At 39.3% G+C, this 15022-nt stretch overlaps 1 protein-coding gene across 3 annotated transcripts in view; it reads left to right on the top strand.

Annotated features, from left to right (window-relative positions):
• The window catches only part of lin7a (lin-7 homolog A (C. elegans)), a 56352-nt gene extending 41794 nt beyond the window's left edge, over positions 1-14558 (top strand). For 2 of the 3 annotated variants that reach the window (XM_052030450.1, XM_052030451.1), the window contains exons 4-6: positions 2363-2572; positions 5513-5725; positions 12381-14558. In XM_052030450.1, the coding sequence (XP_051886410.1) occupies positions 2363-2572; positions 5513-5725 (423 nt within the window). In that variant the 3' untranslated portion in view covers positions 12381-14558. Of the gene's footprint in view, positions 1-2362; positions 2573-5512; positions 5726-8937; positions 9966-12380 lie in introns of those variants that run through there. The other variant, XM_052030453.1, reaches the window with a different exon arrangement.
• The last annotated feature ends 464 nt before the right edge of the window (positions 14559-15022 follow it).

Below are 15022 nucleotides of genomic sequence, written 5' to 3'. Positions count from 1 at the left end.
TTCCTCCCACTTCTCAGTTTTGAAACTAACACATAGGGTTTTCCTAAGTAAGCATACAGAAAGCTGTGTTTCACAACTCATGTACATTAGAGTATTGATCTTTCTGCCCTGGGTTCCCTGTGTACACCATTTCACTATGCATTTTCGGTGCTGGAAAATTTTAGTCAATATTGTTTTATTTATTGAATTTCAATTTGAATGGTTTGAGGACTGTTCCTGTACACTTCCATTCTTAGACTACTGCTTTTTCTATCTCATCTTTAAATGCTTAGGCCTCTGTGACCTTTCTAACACCATTAAATTGGTCTTTGAAGATGCATTCTATCCAGCTTTTGCACACCAGTCAGTGTTATTAAACAATGAACAACCTTTAATACCCTTAGATCAAAGATTATCGCTGACTCTGTGATTTAAGATGTAATTAATTAAGCTTAAACTTTCCAACAATTTAAAAAATGAGCTCTTAGATTGAGTAGCAACTGGAGTTCATATATTAAACAGATGAAAATCAAAAAAACTGCAGATGCTGGAAATCTAAAATAAAAACAGAAAACAGAAAATGCTGGAAATACTCAGCAGGTCATGCACATCTGTAGAAACATTTTTTTGTTTTTTATTTTATTCATATATTAAACACCCAGTGTGTCTTAGAAATTCAACAACGTTGTCAAACACCTATTGCATCCTGCATAATCTACAAATTAAAGAAACATCTGACATCTCAAACAGCATGGCTGTCATCTTTATACTGTGATTAGTTCAAAGTAAAGTAGTGCTTATCTTGATTTATTTACTTCAAAACCATGTATTAAGAGAAAACATAAGCCCCGAAATTAATTAGTACCAGGGGACATGCTCATCCATAATTGTTCTGGGCATGGTCTCATCACAGCAACAATCAACAGCATCTGAGGCCCAAGAACCCCCAAGGCTACAGGTGTTATTGAATGTCACTTACACACTTCACTCTGCACCACACACCATTCTGAAAAATGTAAGCAAAGTATCAGGTAAGTCTGAGAGTGTGCTCAGACTGGGGGAGGGAGTACCAGGATTGGAGAGGTGAGGGGGGGTGTTGGGGGGGGGGAAGAGAGATCCAGGGATTGTGGGTCAGAGTAGACCAAGTGTTGAATTAGGGAGATACAAGAGATTCTGCAGATGCAGGAGTCTGGAGCAACACACACAAAATGCTCGAGGAACTCAGCAGGTCAGGCAGCATCTATGGAGGGAAATAAACAGTCAATGCTTCGGGTCGAGACCCTTCATCAGGACTGGAAAGGAAGAGGGCAGAAGCCAGAATAAGAAGGTTGGAGAGGGGGAGGAGCACAGGCTGGCAGGTGATAGGTGAGTCCAGGTGAGAGGGGGAAGGTAGGTGGGTGGGGGAGGGGGGATGAAAGGGAGTGATGTGAGAAGTTGAGAGGATAGGTAGAAGAGGCAAAAGGCTGAAGAAGAAGGAATCTGGTAGGAGAGGGCAGTGGGCCATGGAATAAAGGGAACGAGGTGGGGGATAGATGGGCAGGTCATGAGCATGGGGAAGGGGAAAGAGAAGGAGTGAGTGGGCCACAAGAATGAGGGAAAACAAAGGGGGGGGGGGTTACCAGAAGTTAGAGAAATCGATGTTGAGGCCGTCAGATTGGAGACTACCAAGGCCGAATATGAGATGTTGTTCCTCCAACATTAGGGTGTCAATTAGAGGTCAATTCAAAAGTCAATCAGAGGTCAGGGCCAGAGTCAAGGGAGTCAGTGACAAGATTGGTGAGAGAAAAAGAAAGAGGTGTGGCTGGTCTGGAGGGAGGCTCAGAGGAGTGAAGGGTTTCCAGCTCTGGGCTTTAAAAAAAATGGTTGTTCAATGGTTGCAGTTGCATTTCAGAACAATATTGTCCCCTGCTCCTCTGACGTGGAAGTTGTATCACTACTGCAAGTGCAATTCATGGCGGGCAGTGTCCAGTTGAATTTCTGGAGCTGAGTGCCTAGAAACTACAAACCACTCCAGAAATAAATAATATGCTATATGCATATAAAGCCACAATGCATACAGATGTCTATGCCTGAGTATCGTTTCCCTAAACTCAGAACTCCTCTTAAGTCCCAAACTAGAATATGCAGTGCTGATAATTTTTCTTGCTATTTGGGTATTGTTATAAAATGTATTTCTTTTTGAGGCATTATGATGAAAAGTGAGTACTTTTAATTGTTTTAAAAATGCCTATTGGAAGCAGTACATTGAGGAGAAAAATGAAGCTGTAGGTATTAAGTGAATTTAATTATCATCCATAATGGCATTGACAATAAGTCGCTAAGAAGTTAACAGTAGTATTTCATTTTAATTTCATCTTCAACTTGGAATTCTCTTTTGTTTTAGGCCACAGTGGCCGCTTTTGCTGCAAGTGAAGGCCATTCTCATCCTCGTGTTGTGGAATTACCAAAAACTGAAGAAGGCCTTGGATTTAACGTGATGGGTGGAAAAGAACAAAATTCACCGATTTACATCTCTCGCATTATTCCTGGAGGTGTTGCAGATAGACATGGAGGCCTAAAGCGTGGAGATCAGTTATTGTCTGTCAACGGAGTAGTAAGTCATTGAGACAATTAGTTTGTAGAGGGAATTTATACAAGTGATAAATAATTTCAGGATAATTAATATTTCTTTGCCTGATATTTAGGATGAGAATTAACAGTGAGGCCATCAAAGATCAACAGTTCTGAAGTGTACACTTGTATTGTTAAATGCATGAACACAGAAATGGCTTTAATTAATTCTCTGTAATAGAAACAGAAAATGCTGGAAACACCAGCAAGTTAGGTGGCATCAGTGGAAAGAGAAACAGAGTTAATGTTTCAGCTCTGAGACCCTTTACCAAAACTGGGAAGGAGATATCCAGTATCTTATTGGAGCTGGAATCTTGCTGGAACAGGGGGAAATTGCAAAGGGCTTGTTTGATGTGGCAGATATTGTAAAGGAATTTGTTGAAGCTGGTGGAAATTTGACACCAGGCATATATTTTCTTCCTCTCCCTTTCAAGCATTTCCAATGTTTTGCTCCCTTTGTTATTCCCTGGTCCACTCTTCCATTCCCACCAATTTTTTGTTTATTAGGTTCCCAACCCCATGGGAATGACTCCCCTCTCACTTCCAATCTTCCCCCTCAACCAAGACTCCTATAGCCCTGACTTCTTCCACCCCACGCCCCACCAACAGACATGACCACACCCATCTTCCCTCCAATCTCCCCAGTCCTACCTACCATTACCTTCTGTTATCTGCAGATGGGAGACTACAATCTCGTCCCCACCCACCTCACCACCCCCAAGCCCTGTCATTTGTGCTGCTAGATGATAGCATTGTTGGTGGATACCAGAGGTCCACTAGAGTTGATGCCTAATACCACCTGAGATTGGGAAAGAGGAAATCCAAAACAAAGATTTTTAGTTTACCATGGGCAGATTTCTGCCCCTCTTCGCGTATCTAAAGGGGCTGCTGCTCAAGTTCTGGCTGCACTTCAGCCCACGCTGCTGATCTATGATCACCTGGTGTGGCGGTGGGGGGGGCGGGTCATTCGGGGACTGTCCTGGTGGGTCTTCTCCTGGCCCTGGCCCTGGCCAAGCTGGCCATCCACGGGTCCAGGTGGTGGGCAGCCGAGGGTTCCTGCCAGTCAACCTGCCTGCCTGTCGTCCAGGCTTATGTCCACATGCGGGTGTCCTTGGAGAGGGAGCGTGCAATATCCGCAGACACCCTGGTTGAGTTCCACGATCGGTGAGCCCCTCGGGATCGTGTGTGTCGTGGATGGTGTGAATACGATTCTCAGCTGAAGTATTGTGGGTGCGTTTTGCGGTTGTTAGTTATTTGCTGTAGTTCTGTAGTTTGCATCTGTTTGCATAGGTTTTTTTCAACTTTCTTGTATTAGTTATAGTAGTTTTGACAATGAATGTCCTTTCGTAGTGCTTTTAGCGAATAAATGTTTGTATTACAAAAAATGGGCAGATTTCTTCAGCTTGCTGCTGACCACAAAATACAGGCAATAGGTCTTACAAATCTGATTAAATTTTTTGAGGAAGTGACAAAGATGATTTCTGATGGTAAGGCAGTGGATATTGCATACATGGAGTTTAGTAAAATATTTGACAGGGTCTCTCATCGTAGGCTGGCCCAGAAGATTTAATCACATGGGATCCACAGTGAGGTGGTAAATTGGATCCAAAATTGGCTTGGTCATAGAAGACAGAGGGTAGTGGTGGAGGGGTGTTATTCTGATTGGAAGTCTGTGATCAGTGGTGTTCCACAGGGATAAGTGCTGGGACCTCTGTTGTCTGTAATATATATTAATGATTTGGAATGAAAGTGTAGGTGGTCTGATTAGTAATTTTGCAGATGACATGAAAAATGGTGACATTGTGGATAATGAGCAAGGTTGTCAAAGGATACAGTAGGATATGGGTTATCAATTGGTAATTTGGGCAGAGAAATGGCAGATGGAGTTTAATGTGGACAAGTATGACGTTTTGCATTTTGAGAAGTTAAATGAAAGAGAAAGTATACAGTAAATGGCAGGAACCTTAGGAACATTGTTGTACAGAGGAATCTTGGGGTGCAAGCCCATAGCTCCCCGAAAGTGGCGACACAAATGGATGTGGTGATAAGGAAGACATATGACATGTTTGCCTTCATCTGTTGGGGCATTGAGTATCAAAGATATGAAGTCATGTCACAGATGTATAAAACTGTTGTTATAAACATTTCTGGTCACCACATAATAGGAAGGATGTGGAGGATTTGGAGAGAAGTTCACTAGGATGTTGCCTGGATTGGAGTGTATTAGCTGTAAGGAGTGGTTGGACAAACTTGAATGGTCTTCTCTGCAGTGTCGGAGGCTGAGAGGTAACCTGATAGAAGTATGTAAAATTAAGATAACCAGAGCCTTTTTCACAGGGTAGAAATGTCAAATACTAGAGAGCATAGATTTAAGGTGAGAACAGGAAAGTTTGAAGGAAATTTATGAGGCAAGATTTTTACAGCGAGTGGTAGATGCCTGGAGAGGTGGTAGAAGCAGATCGCAACATTGAAGAGGTATTTAGACAGACAAATGATGGGCAGGGAATAGAGGGATATGGACCATTGCAGGCAGATGGGATTAATTAGATTGACATCATGGTTGGCACAGGTATGGTGGCCAAAGGGCCTGTCCTGGTGCTGTACATTCCTGTGTTCTGTATTGTTATGCAATTAATTCAGAAGTAGGTAGGGCAAGCCTCACCCCTTCCCTGCAGCCTACCTCAGTACCACCCGAAACATCCGCCATGCCCTTTCTCTTAAAGAAGCAAAGATTTTCTGTGTAAAGTTCAACACATTTATGCTTCACGGCACTGAATAATGTTTGCTCTGCCTCCATTGTCCCTGGTTGAGGAGATAAATGCAGAGGATGTAACTAAAACCTCTTTGTATTACACAAAGGCACATCATATTTTCTGGTCTTTGCTTTGTGCACAGAATACTTATGTACTATCCTGATTTTCAGAGTGTGGAAGGGGAACACCATGAAAAGGCAGTAGAATTGCTGAAGGCTGCTCAGAACAGTGTGAAACTGGTAGTTCGTTACACTCCCAAGGTGCTGGAAGAAATGGAGGCAAGGTTTGAGAAACTGCGAACTGCCCGACGCAGGCAGCAGCAGCAACTTCTGCTCCAACAGCAACAGCAACAGCAGCAAGTTCAACAAAATCATATGTCATAGGTGAGAGTATTTACATTTTATTTCAACCCAGAAATTCAAGTACTCATTTCCTCTAATTGTGGTCCAAAATCGTAAGAAGTCCATTACCATTGTATATTTAGCTGTGAACCATACAAAATACCAGAGTAAAGAAGCAATGCCGTAGGTCCTCCCACTGTCTGCTACAGAGAAAATCATTGAGAGGATCCTCCTCCGCTGTTTCCTCCCATTGGCTGTGAACTGACTCTCCGAGTCATCAGGAGATACAATGGAAGTGATGTTCACCATGCTGCAATGCCAATAGAAATGCAGGGAGCAGCATCAGTCACTAGACATGGCCCTTGGTGATATCACAGAAGTCTTCATCTGTCACTGAAAGAGAAAGTGAAGAATTATAACGTTTGGCTTCCCTCTGATACTCCATTTTATATCTATAGCACAATGATGTTAAAGCTGTAATCCTAACCAAAGTTTTACTTCAAGTGTCTACTGAAGACAAGCAAGGCTGCCTTATTGCACCAGTCTTTTTCAATGTAATGTTGTATTTCTCCTCCAGCAAGCTTGCTGCTGGGGGTTGAGCTTATCCAGAGGGTGAATGGGAATCTGTTCAACCTTCGATACCTTCACTCCAGAGCCAACCTTGCTCACTGAACTGGACGATGCCAAGTACACTTAGAATCATAGAATTCACAGAATCATAGAAATGTACACCAAGAAATCGGCCCATCTCATCCATGCTGACCGGGATGTCTATCTACATTAATCCCATTTGCCTGCATTAGGCCCATATCCCTCTAAGCCTTTCCTTTCCAATTACCTATCCAAGCACCTCAGGGTTTTGAACCGAAACACTGACTGTCTATTTCCCTCCACAGATGCTGCCTGACCTGCTGAGTTCTTCCAGCAGTTTTTTGCCTTTTAACCATTGTAATTCCATCTGCCTCCACCACCTCCTCTGGCAGATATTCGCCACCCTCTGTGTGGAAAAACTTACTTGTGGATATACCTGCTCGGAGTCTGAGCTCTGGGCCGTCAATGACTTCTTCACTGAAGCATACAAAAGTGTGGGCCTTGCACTACACATCTGTAAGACCAACCTTTTCCTCCCCCACCTCGCTGCACAACACTGACCCCTGACAATAAAAGGTTCATGATGTAAAACTGAGAAATGTGGATCACTTTCCAAGTCTCAGGAGCAATGTCAGCGTAGGCAGACGTCAGTGAGGAAATTCACCAACGTCTCTGGTGTGCCGGCACAGACTCCAGCCGACTGAGGAACAGAATGTTTGAAGACCATAACGTGAGGTTCAGGATCAAGCTCCTGGTTTACTGGGCAGCAGTGATCCCCGCCCTCCTGTAAAATTCAGAATCATTGTCTACTTACGGCAGCCAGCTTAAAGTACTGGAGATGTCTTCACCAAATCCCCCAGGATAAGCTGAACAATATCAACATTCTCTCCTAGGCTGATGTCCCAAGCATTGAGGTTGTAATCATTCTCAGTCAGTTGCGACAGGTCCTCTGCTCATTCTGCAGTGGCAGAGTTAATGAAAGAGATCAGGTAGTCTACTGGTGCAATGCTGGGGGCTGAGGGTGGTTTCTTACAGAGGACAGGGAGAATTGGTCTTAATCAGTGAGGTGGATGATGGGGAATTAGGAGCAATGGAGGGATTGGATTTGGTTCAAGAGAGAATTGTGGACATGGTTGTCAATCACAGATAGTTTTGGTTATTGGAAAGGTCAGGTGGAGATAGGATTGGACATCTGGGGGTTAATTATGTATTAATTATTGGAGGGTCTTTTACATAATTGGTTAGTATGGGAGCAGTCAGGCACATAATCGGAGGCTTGGTGAATGGTTTGGTGATCAGGTCATGGTCTGGGAATTGGGAGAGAGGGGTGGGATTCAGTCATGGGTCCTTTGGCAATAAGATGGAAGCACTCTGGTCCATCACGGCAAGAGATTACCAGGAAGACCATGGAAGTGATTCAAGGGCATTCTCATTGCCTCCTTGAATGTTACAAATTTTCAAGGAGGCATTGAGAATGCCCTTGAATCATTTCCATTCTCATTGTCTCATGAGAATCCCTTACCCATGCTTGATCAAAATGCAGAAAGAAGATCTGAACTAACAATGGGAATGTAGAATCCCTTTGTAGGGAGCATGCAGAAACCCAACAAAGAAGGGCAGAAGGAACACATCTCTTCCCATCCAACCCATAGATCTGTCCCTCAAACACCTCCTGTCCCACCTTTACCAGAGACTGTAGGTCTTGGAGTAGAGACCGAGATCTTTAGGAACTGCCAGAGAAAAGAAAGGATAAAGCACAAGGATGAAGAAGCAATGTAAAATTGTGTACCCCATTCTCCCAAGAGTCTTTAATATCCTTTGATGTTTTATAAATGTAACATTTAAAACCTTACGTGTATATTGCCTTTAATGTATCAAAACACCTGTAACTATTTCACAGAAAGAGGGAGCAGGAAATTTTACACTAAGCAGGAAATTAAAGCAAGGAGTAAGTGACTGAAAAGGGAATTTCCTTTGCCTTTGGAAGGTAGAGGGAGAAGGCACACACCTGTCAGGTTTTAGAACAAATGTTATTGTACACAGCTGTGAGCCAAAATTTGTTGGTTTTAATGATTGTAGTATTATTGTAAAAGCCCGAATGCTGGATTGAAGAAAATAAGAAGGAAGGAACTGGGGACAGGTGAATGAATTAGGACGAGGAAGAGCTAGTGGATTGTAAATCAGAAAATGCAGAGTTGCTTAGTAGGTCAATCAGCATCTATAATGAGAGAAAGAGGTAATGAAGGTTACCGACTGCAGTGGTGAGAGGAGAACAAGGAAGAAGACAGAGAAGAGTGGAAGTTACCCCAACTTGAACAGAAAAGCATGGGAGAAATTGAAGATAAATGTAATAAAAGCAAACTTAAAGCTTCAGCAGTGATAAAGATAATAACAAATTCTGTTAACACTTTCAAGGTGAAAGTGGGCTGTCTAAAGCAACTGGTCAAGTATGAATGGTTGGGCAAGAACAGAAAAAATTAATTTGGACAAAGTTAGCAACAGAGGAGAGAACAGAGTTGGGAACTTTTTGCAAGAAACAAACTGCTTGGCTTGGGCCACATAATAAAATCAGACTCAATTATTGTGAATATTCTATGCCAGAAGGTATCCATCTATTAAATATCAAAGACAATTCTGTTATTTTTCTTTAATTTTATTTACAGCGTGGTAACAGGCCCTTCCAGCCCAATGAGTCTGCGCTGCCCATTTTAAACCCAAATTAACCTACCCGTACGTCTTTGCAATGTGGGAGGAAACCGGAGCACCTGCAGGAAACCCACGCAGACACAGGAGAACGTACAAACTCCTTACAGACAGCGATGGGAATCGAACCCCGATCGCTGGTGCTGTAATAGTGTCGCGCTAACCGCTACGCTACCGTGCCGCTCAAAATTTTAATGATGTCTATTTATTCTCTCCTAATTGCAGACAGACAATGTTTAGTTTAAAATATTTTAATGACCTCTTCTACGTTGCGTTTTCAAAGCAGATTTCTTGCTAATAGATTTTCAACTTTAAGCTTCAAAGTGTCTTCAAAGTAGGATATTTGCCACCACCTTTAATGAGCTTAAAGAAATCAGGCACATTTCCTTTCATTTCAACCCTCATTTGTTTATGAATAATTGGGCAACAGACTTCAGTGGACATCTTATCTGTTACTCCATGACCTCCAATATCTCGTACCATCCCGACCACTGGGAAAGAAAATATATTTGCATTCACTGTCAAAAGTGTTTAAAATCTCATTCAAATTTATTCATATTTCTGTCCATGAAACCCTGCATTATCAAAATAAACTGTTATATGGAATATTTCTGTCAACATTGTGCCTCATGATAGTCAGGAAGTCAGCCAAATCTGTCAATCCCCAGAATACTTTACTGTGAGTACAAATTCATAATATAAATAAAGATTATACATATAAATAAATATATATACTGCAAACAGTGAGGATCACTGAAGTAATCTCATGGTCAAGTTGTGCAAACAGCTTTTTCATTGTACCTGTACCTCACTATACTTGTGCATATGACAATAAACGCGACTTGACTTGTGAAAACCAACTTAACTCGTATTGTGTGCATATTATATTTGTCTGTTCAGTTGAACAGAATTATACAATATCTCACTAAATATTGTACTAATTATTAAAATATATACATAAATGCAAAGTAATATCTTGAAGTTTGCAATTTTATTTTCTAATACCTTGCACTAGATTCATTAATATTAGATCACATGAAAGATTGTTGTATTCAATGGTTCTTTTTTGGGCCAATGCTAATTATTTGTAATTAATAGAGAAAAAAAATTAAAGCCTTGTGACTTTTTAATTTATTATCTTTTTTTGCAGAAAATTATGCTTTGACAACATGACTTTAAAGCTTCTGGTGCTCTTACAGTCATTTTATAAAGCCTTAATAAGTTTTCATGATTTCAAAAACTGTTTCCATGGTGAATCAATCCAATAGAATTAATGAGGTAGTCTAAATCATTTGAAAGGGATCAAGAGCAGGAGATGAAGTGCATAACTCAATGGCTGTTTTAATTACATTCTACAGTATGTACAAAAAGATTATTGTGAAGCAAAACAAATGTTTCTTTAAAGATTATGTGATTATTGGAGTGGACCTTGCAAGTAGCAAAATTTAATTATTTTGGTCATTCGTAAATAGATAATTAGCATCTTAAAAGTTTTGGGTGTCTTTATGCACAAATCAAAAATATTGTAAACAAATAGAAAGGCAAATAGTGTATTAGACTTGACTGCAAGCAAGGGAAAATGAGAATAGGGAAGTATTGCTGGAATTAGTGGCAATACATCTGGAGTACTGTGGAAGGTGACTTTGATTTTCTTCCCTAAGAAAGGATGTTCTTGTGAATCTGAAATAAAAATATGAACTTGGATATACTCAGAAGGAGAGGCGGGCTCTGTGAAGACAGAGAAGGTGTCAATGTTTCAAGTCAATACCCTTTCATTAGAACTGAAGCATATATTTGCCTTACTGATGGTGCAACAAACGGTTACAAGATTGATTTATGGGATATGAGATCTCGGCTATGAGAACAGATTAAGTAGCATGGACTTGTACTCCATGATATCTGAAAGACAAAGTTGATTTAATTGAAACTGATAGTATCCATTCTATCAAGGTTTTTAAGAATTCTGGGAAGAGTATCCCTGCTGGAGAGTCTAGAACTATGGTGTCATGGTCAGTCATTATACAACTGGAATGAGAAGAAATTTGTTCATTCAAGAGGCTATAAATCTTCACATTTTCTGCTTCAGAGTTTGGGGATGCTCACTCAATAATTGTGAGATCAATTGAGTTTTGAGTAGTCAGGGAATCAGTGGATAGAAAAATCAGTCGAGAGAATGGAATTGATGACAATGTTTGATTATGATCTATTGAACAGCAAAACAGGCTCAAGCTTGTATTATCTCCTGCTACTTTTTCTTTTGTCTTTTTTAACATCAAAGATAATGGATCTAATCTAATCCAGGTCCGACACACGCAGATGGTAATGTCTTTGCAAGACATTGTGGGCTGAAGGGCTGCTTCCAGTGCTGTACTGTTCTGTGTTCTCTAAGACGACTCATGTCTTGATGAGAGATTTCTAATCTTGCCATTTTGTCTGGCCCATATTGGTACCTATAATTTGTATTTGGATGTCAGGTGGGCCGATCTCCTCCCACATTCCAAAGACGTAAGGGTTAGGAAGTTGTGGGCATGATATGTTGGCGCCGGAAGCGTGGTGACATTTGCAGGCTGCCCCCAGAACATTCCATGCAAAAATACATTTCACTGTGTTTTGATGTACATGTGACTAATAAAGATATCTTAATTTGTATCAGAATCAGACTTGGCTGTGGTGCTTTCCACGGTGTAGATATCGGTAACCATTGTCCATATATTGACCTCAGAATGTTTGAGTGACATACAGTAAAATTCTGACATCCTTGGGACTATGGTGGTAACAGGTTAGCAGATATTCCAATCTATTAGATATTACTTTATTACCCCAACACACCTTTATTTCTCACAGTTGTATAACACAATTTTCAGTAAAACTATTGAGTTTAAAGGAGTGGGGACCTGAGCTCCAGTGAATTTCAACATGTAAGTTTAACCTTGTCAAGCAAACTGAAATATACAAGAAATCTAGTCCCCAGCTCTATATGCAAACCTTCCCACATTCCTGACCCTGGTATTCCCAATCCCAACCTCAACTCCAGCCCACATACCCAGGACCGCATGACCGACCTCATGAGTATGCAGATTTGGGGATATTAGGTCTGCAGATAATGAGGACTTAGTATACTAATGAATTAGCCAAATGCGATACCATCAGGATTTCCAAACAACCGGATTCTCAATTATTGGAATTTTAATATAGCACAGCATTGAAGGAGAGAAAAGAAACTACATTTATGTTGGAAATGAAAGAACTGTTTCAATATTTAAGACTTTGCAGATTTTTTCAAGAAAGTATAATTAAACATTTTTGAAAAGTAACATTTAGTTTGGCCAAAATGTAATTAAAATTAAATAATCTTTCAAAAAATATTTATTGTAGGATTCTGATCGTTTATTTACATTTTCAGATTTGTCAAGAAGGAATTTCCAGGCTCTAAGTGATGATGGTTGCCAATTCAAAAGAGCATACTGCAATCAGTGGTTTTGCTGTGGGGAAGAAAAGCAACCTTCAGATACAGTAGATCATTTGTGAAGATGTGTATATAATTCATTCAAACCCAAGATACTGTGTACATCATGCTGTAAATGATTGTGAAGTTTTAGCTAAGCTTAGTGTAGCTTAGAACAAAATGGCACAAGATTTTTTGAAAAATAATTGAATGTCTCTATTTAGAGTCATAGTAACTGATGCAAGTTAGAATTTTTCTTTTAAATGAGAGATTCTAACTCAGCAAACACTTATACAGAATATGAACAGACAACCTTTCCCAAATTTAGAGCCATCCCTATTGGCTCTTATCAATTTTTGTCTTGAATATAATTGCATTGTTATAAAATAAGTTTGTTTTCAAATAATATTTCTACAGAGAACTCCAAAGAAATATCAGATTTTGAAATTTTAATTATTTTTCACATATTAATGTAAGATTTTATTTTTCCAGTCCATTTTATTAAAAATCTTGTGCCTAATCGTAAAAGTCAAGTTATCTTGTGAAAATTATTTTGACATATAGTGCAATCTCTCCAATATCTCCACCTTTTTAATTGAAAGATGTGAAATGCAAATGATAAATCAACCATCAATGAGATTCTTTCCATTTGTAATTATTATCAGCTCCACCGACATAATTTGAAATTCCCATTAGAACCAATTCTCTTTCTTCTTGTTCCTTTGAGCCTCATTTTACTAGTTTGTGAAGTTGGGGCTAGTTCTGTTACTGCACAGATTATGACAAATGTAGAGAGTCAACACATGGCCCATTAATGAAATATTTATCATTACTAGATTTATAATGGAAAGTTTACCTACTTGATGGTATCAGTGCAAGGAACCAATAGTATCAGAAAATAAGTATCCACTGATTCATTGGATGCTGAAATTATTTTATGAAGAATATTGAATGCAAATAATGAAAGCATTCACCAAGTACAGAAATACAAATGTTACCACATAGATATACTTTATTTATTAGGTTGTTCACAGTTTAATGGATTCACTGTTCACTGTATTGGAAGGAGCACAGAATCAGCTGAACTAGCATTCCACAGAAGCATTCTTTTATTATTTTCCTTCTCTGGGCTGCTAATTGAGAAACAGTTGGATGCCTATGCTGAAAAATTGCATTTCTATTAACTTTAATGATTTGGATTCTATAATGTGCTGGTGACATCTACACTGGGAGTTTTCACTCGTCAGTCTTTTTGTTGATTAGCAGATGGCTTATTCTGCAATTTTTGAAATTTACTGGCAAGAACTGTTTTATAAGAAGATTTCTCAACAACAATGCCTCTGTTTCAGGAAGAAAAGTTATATGGAGTGGCAAAAAACTATACTCAAAGCCTGCAGGACAGACATATTTAATGTGAAATATTTTTTGTTAATGGCTTTAATTCCAGCTTCCTATGATTATTTATATAAAATTATATCTTTGCATTATGTTTCAAAAAGAAGATCTGCTCTCCTCCCTCTTGCCCAAGCCCAACTATAAGGACCAATCCAAACCGCTCACAGCCAGATCACCTTTAGCCCTGATGTTACACAAACCTTTTACTGTAGCATTCAAAATTCAGGGAAAAGAAAACATTAACTTTATTCAGTCTGGAATCTGCTGTAAAATGTAGCATTTATTTTTGCATGGTTCTACAGTGAGGCAGAAAAGTTTCATATATTTACAAATAGCAAATAGAAATATATCTGTGCAAATCTAGAAAAATATGTACAATTCTATTAGTGTGATTTTTGTATTTCATTTTGATTGTACAGAATTGTTTGATTTGATGTTATAAAGATGAACAACTTTACTCCAACTCCTATCATTTGCTTTTTCCTTCCAAATTTGAGCTTAATCAGAAATGAATATTTCATACCTGAAGTACCAGTCTGTCAATGTGTGTGGATGATTATAGTTTACTGCTGTTTTATGTAATCCATAAAGTGTTTGAAGCAAATATGTCATGTGTATCTCAACTAAAAATTCCAATTTTGTGGTGTTTTTAGTATTTCATCTTCAGTTTATGATAAAACTTTAGATTGTTTACAGAAAATGTATTTAATTTGTAAAAACAAAGAAATCTTGAAAGCTCTAGTGCTTTGCTTGTGTCTGTTTTCCTTATTAGACCATAAGACAGAGGAGCAGAATTAGGCCATTCAGCCCATCGAGTCTGCTCCACCATGGCTGATTTATTATTCCCTCTCAACTCCATTCTCCTGCTTTTTCCCCACAACCTTTGGCACACTCACTAATCAAGAACCTATCAACCTCCGCTTTAAGTATACTCAATGACTTATTGATTCCTATTTTGTCAAAAAAGTTTTTTTCCCAGTTAACCATACTTAGTCAGAAATTGCACTGCACAAATAATACAGCATTTTTCTGTGTATCAGGAGCACTTATAAATACTAATACCAATAGAATTAATGACAAATTATGTTTAAGATCTTATAATGGTGATGCAGCAAGTCTTATCCTTTGAGGAAGTCCAATTTATAGTTGTGTGTTGTATTAAGGATTGCCAGAGACAAGCCTAACAATACCTCTGGGACAATTTC

The sequence above is a fragment of the Pristis pectinata genome, chromosome 15 (assembly GCF_009764475.1).
Source record: "Pristis pectinata isolate sPriPec2 chromosome 15, sPriPec2.1.pri, whole genome shotgun sequence".
Lineage (NCBI taxonomy): Eukaryota > Metazoa > Chordata > Chondrichthyes > Rhinopristiformes > Pristidae > Pristis > Pristis pectinata.
This window is presented reverse-complemented; position numbering and strand designations above follow the sequence as displayed.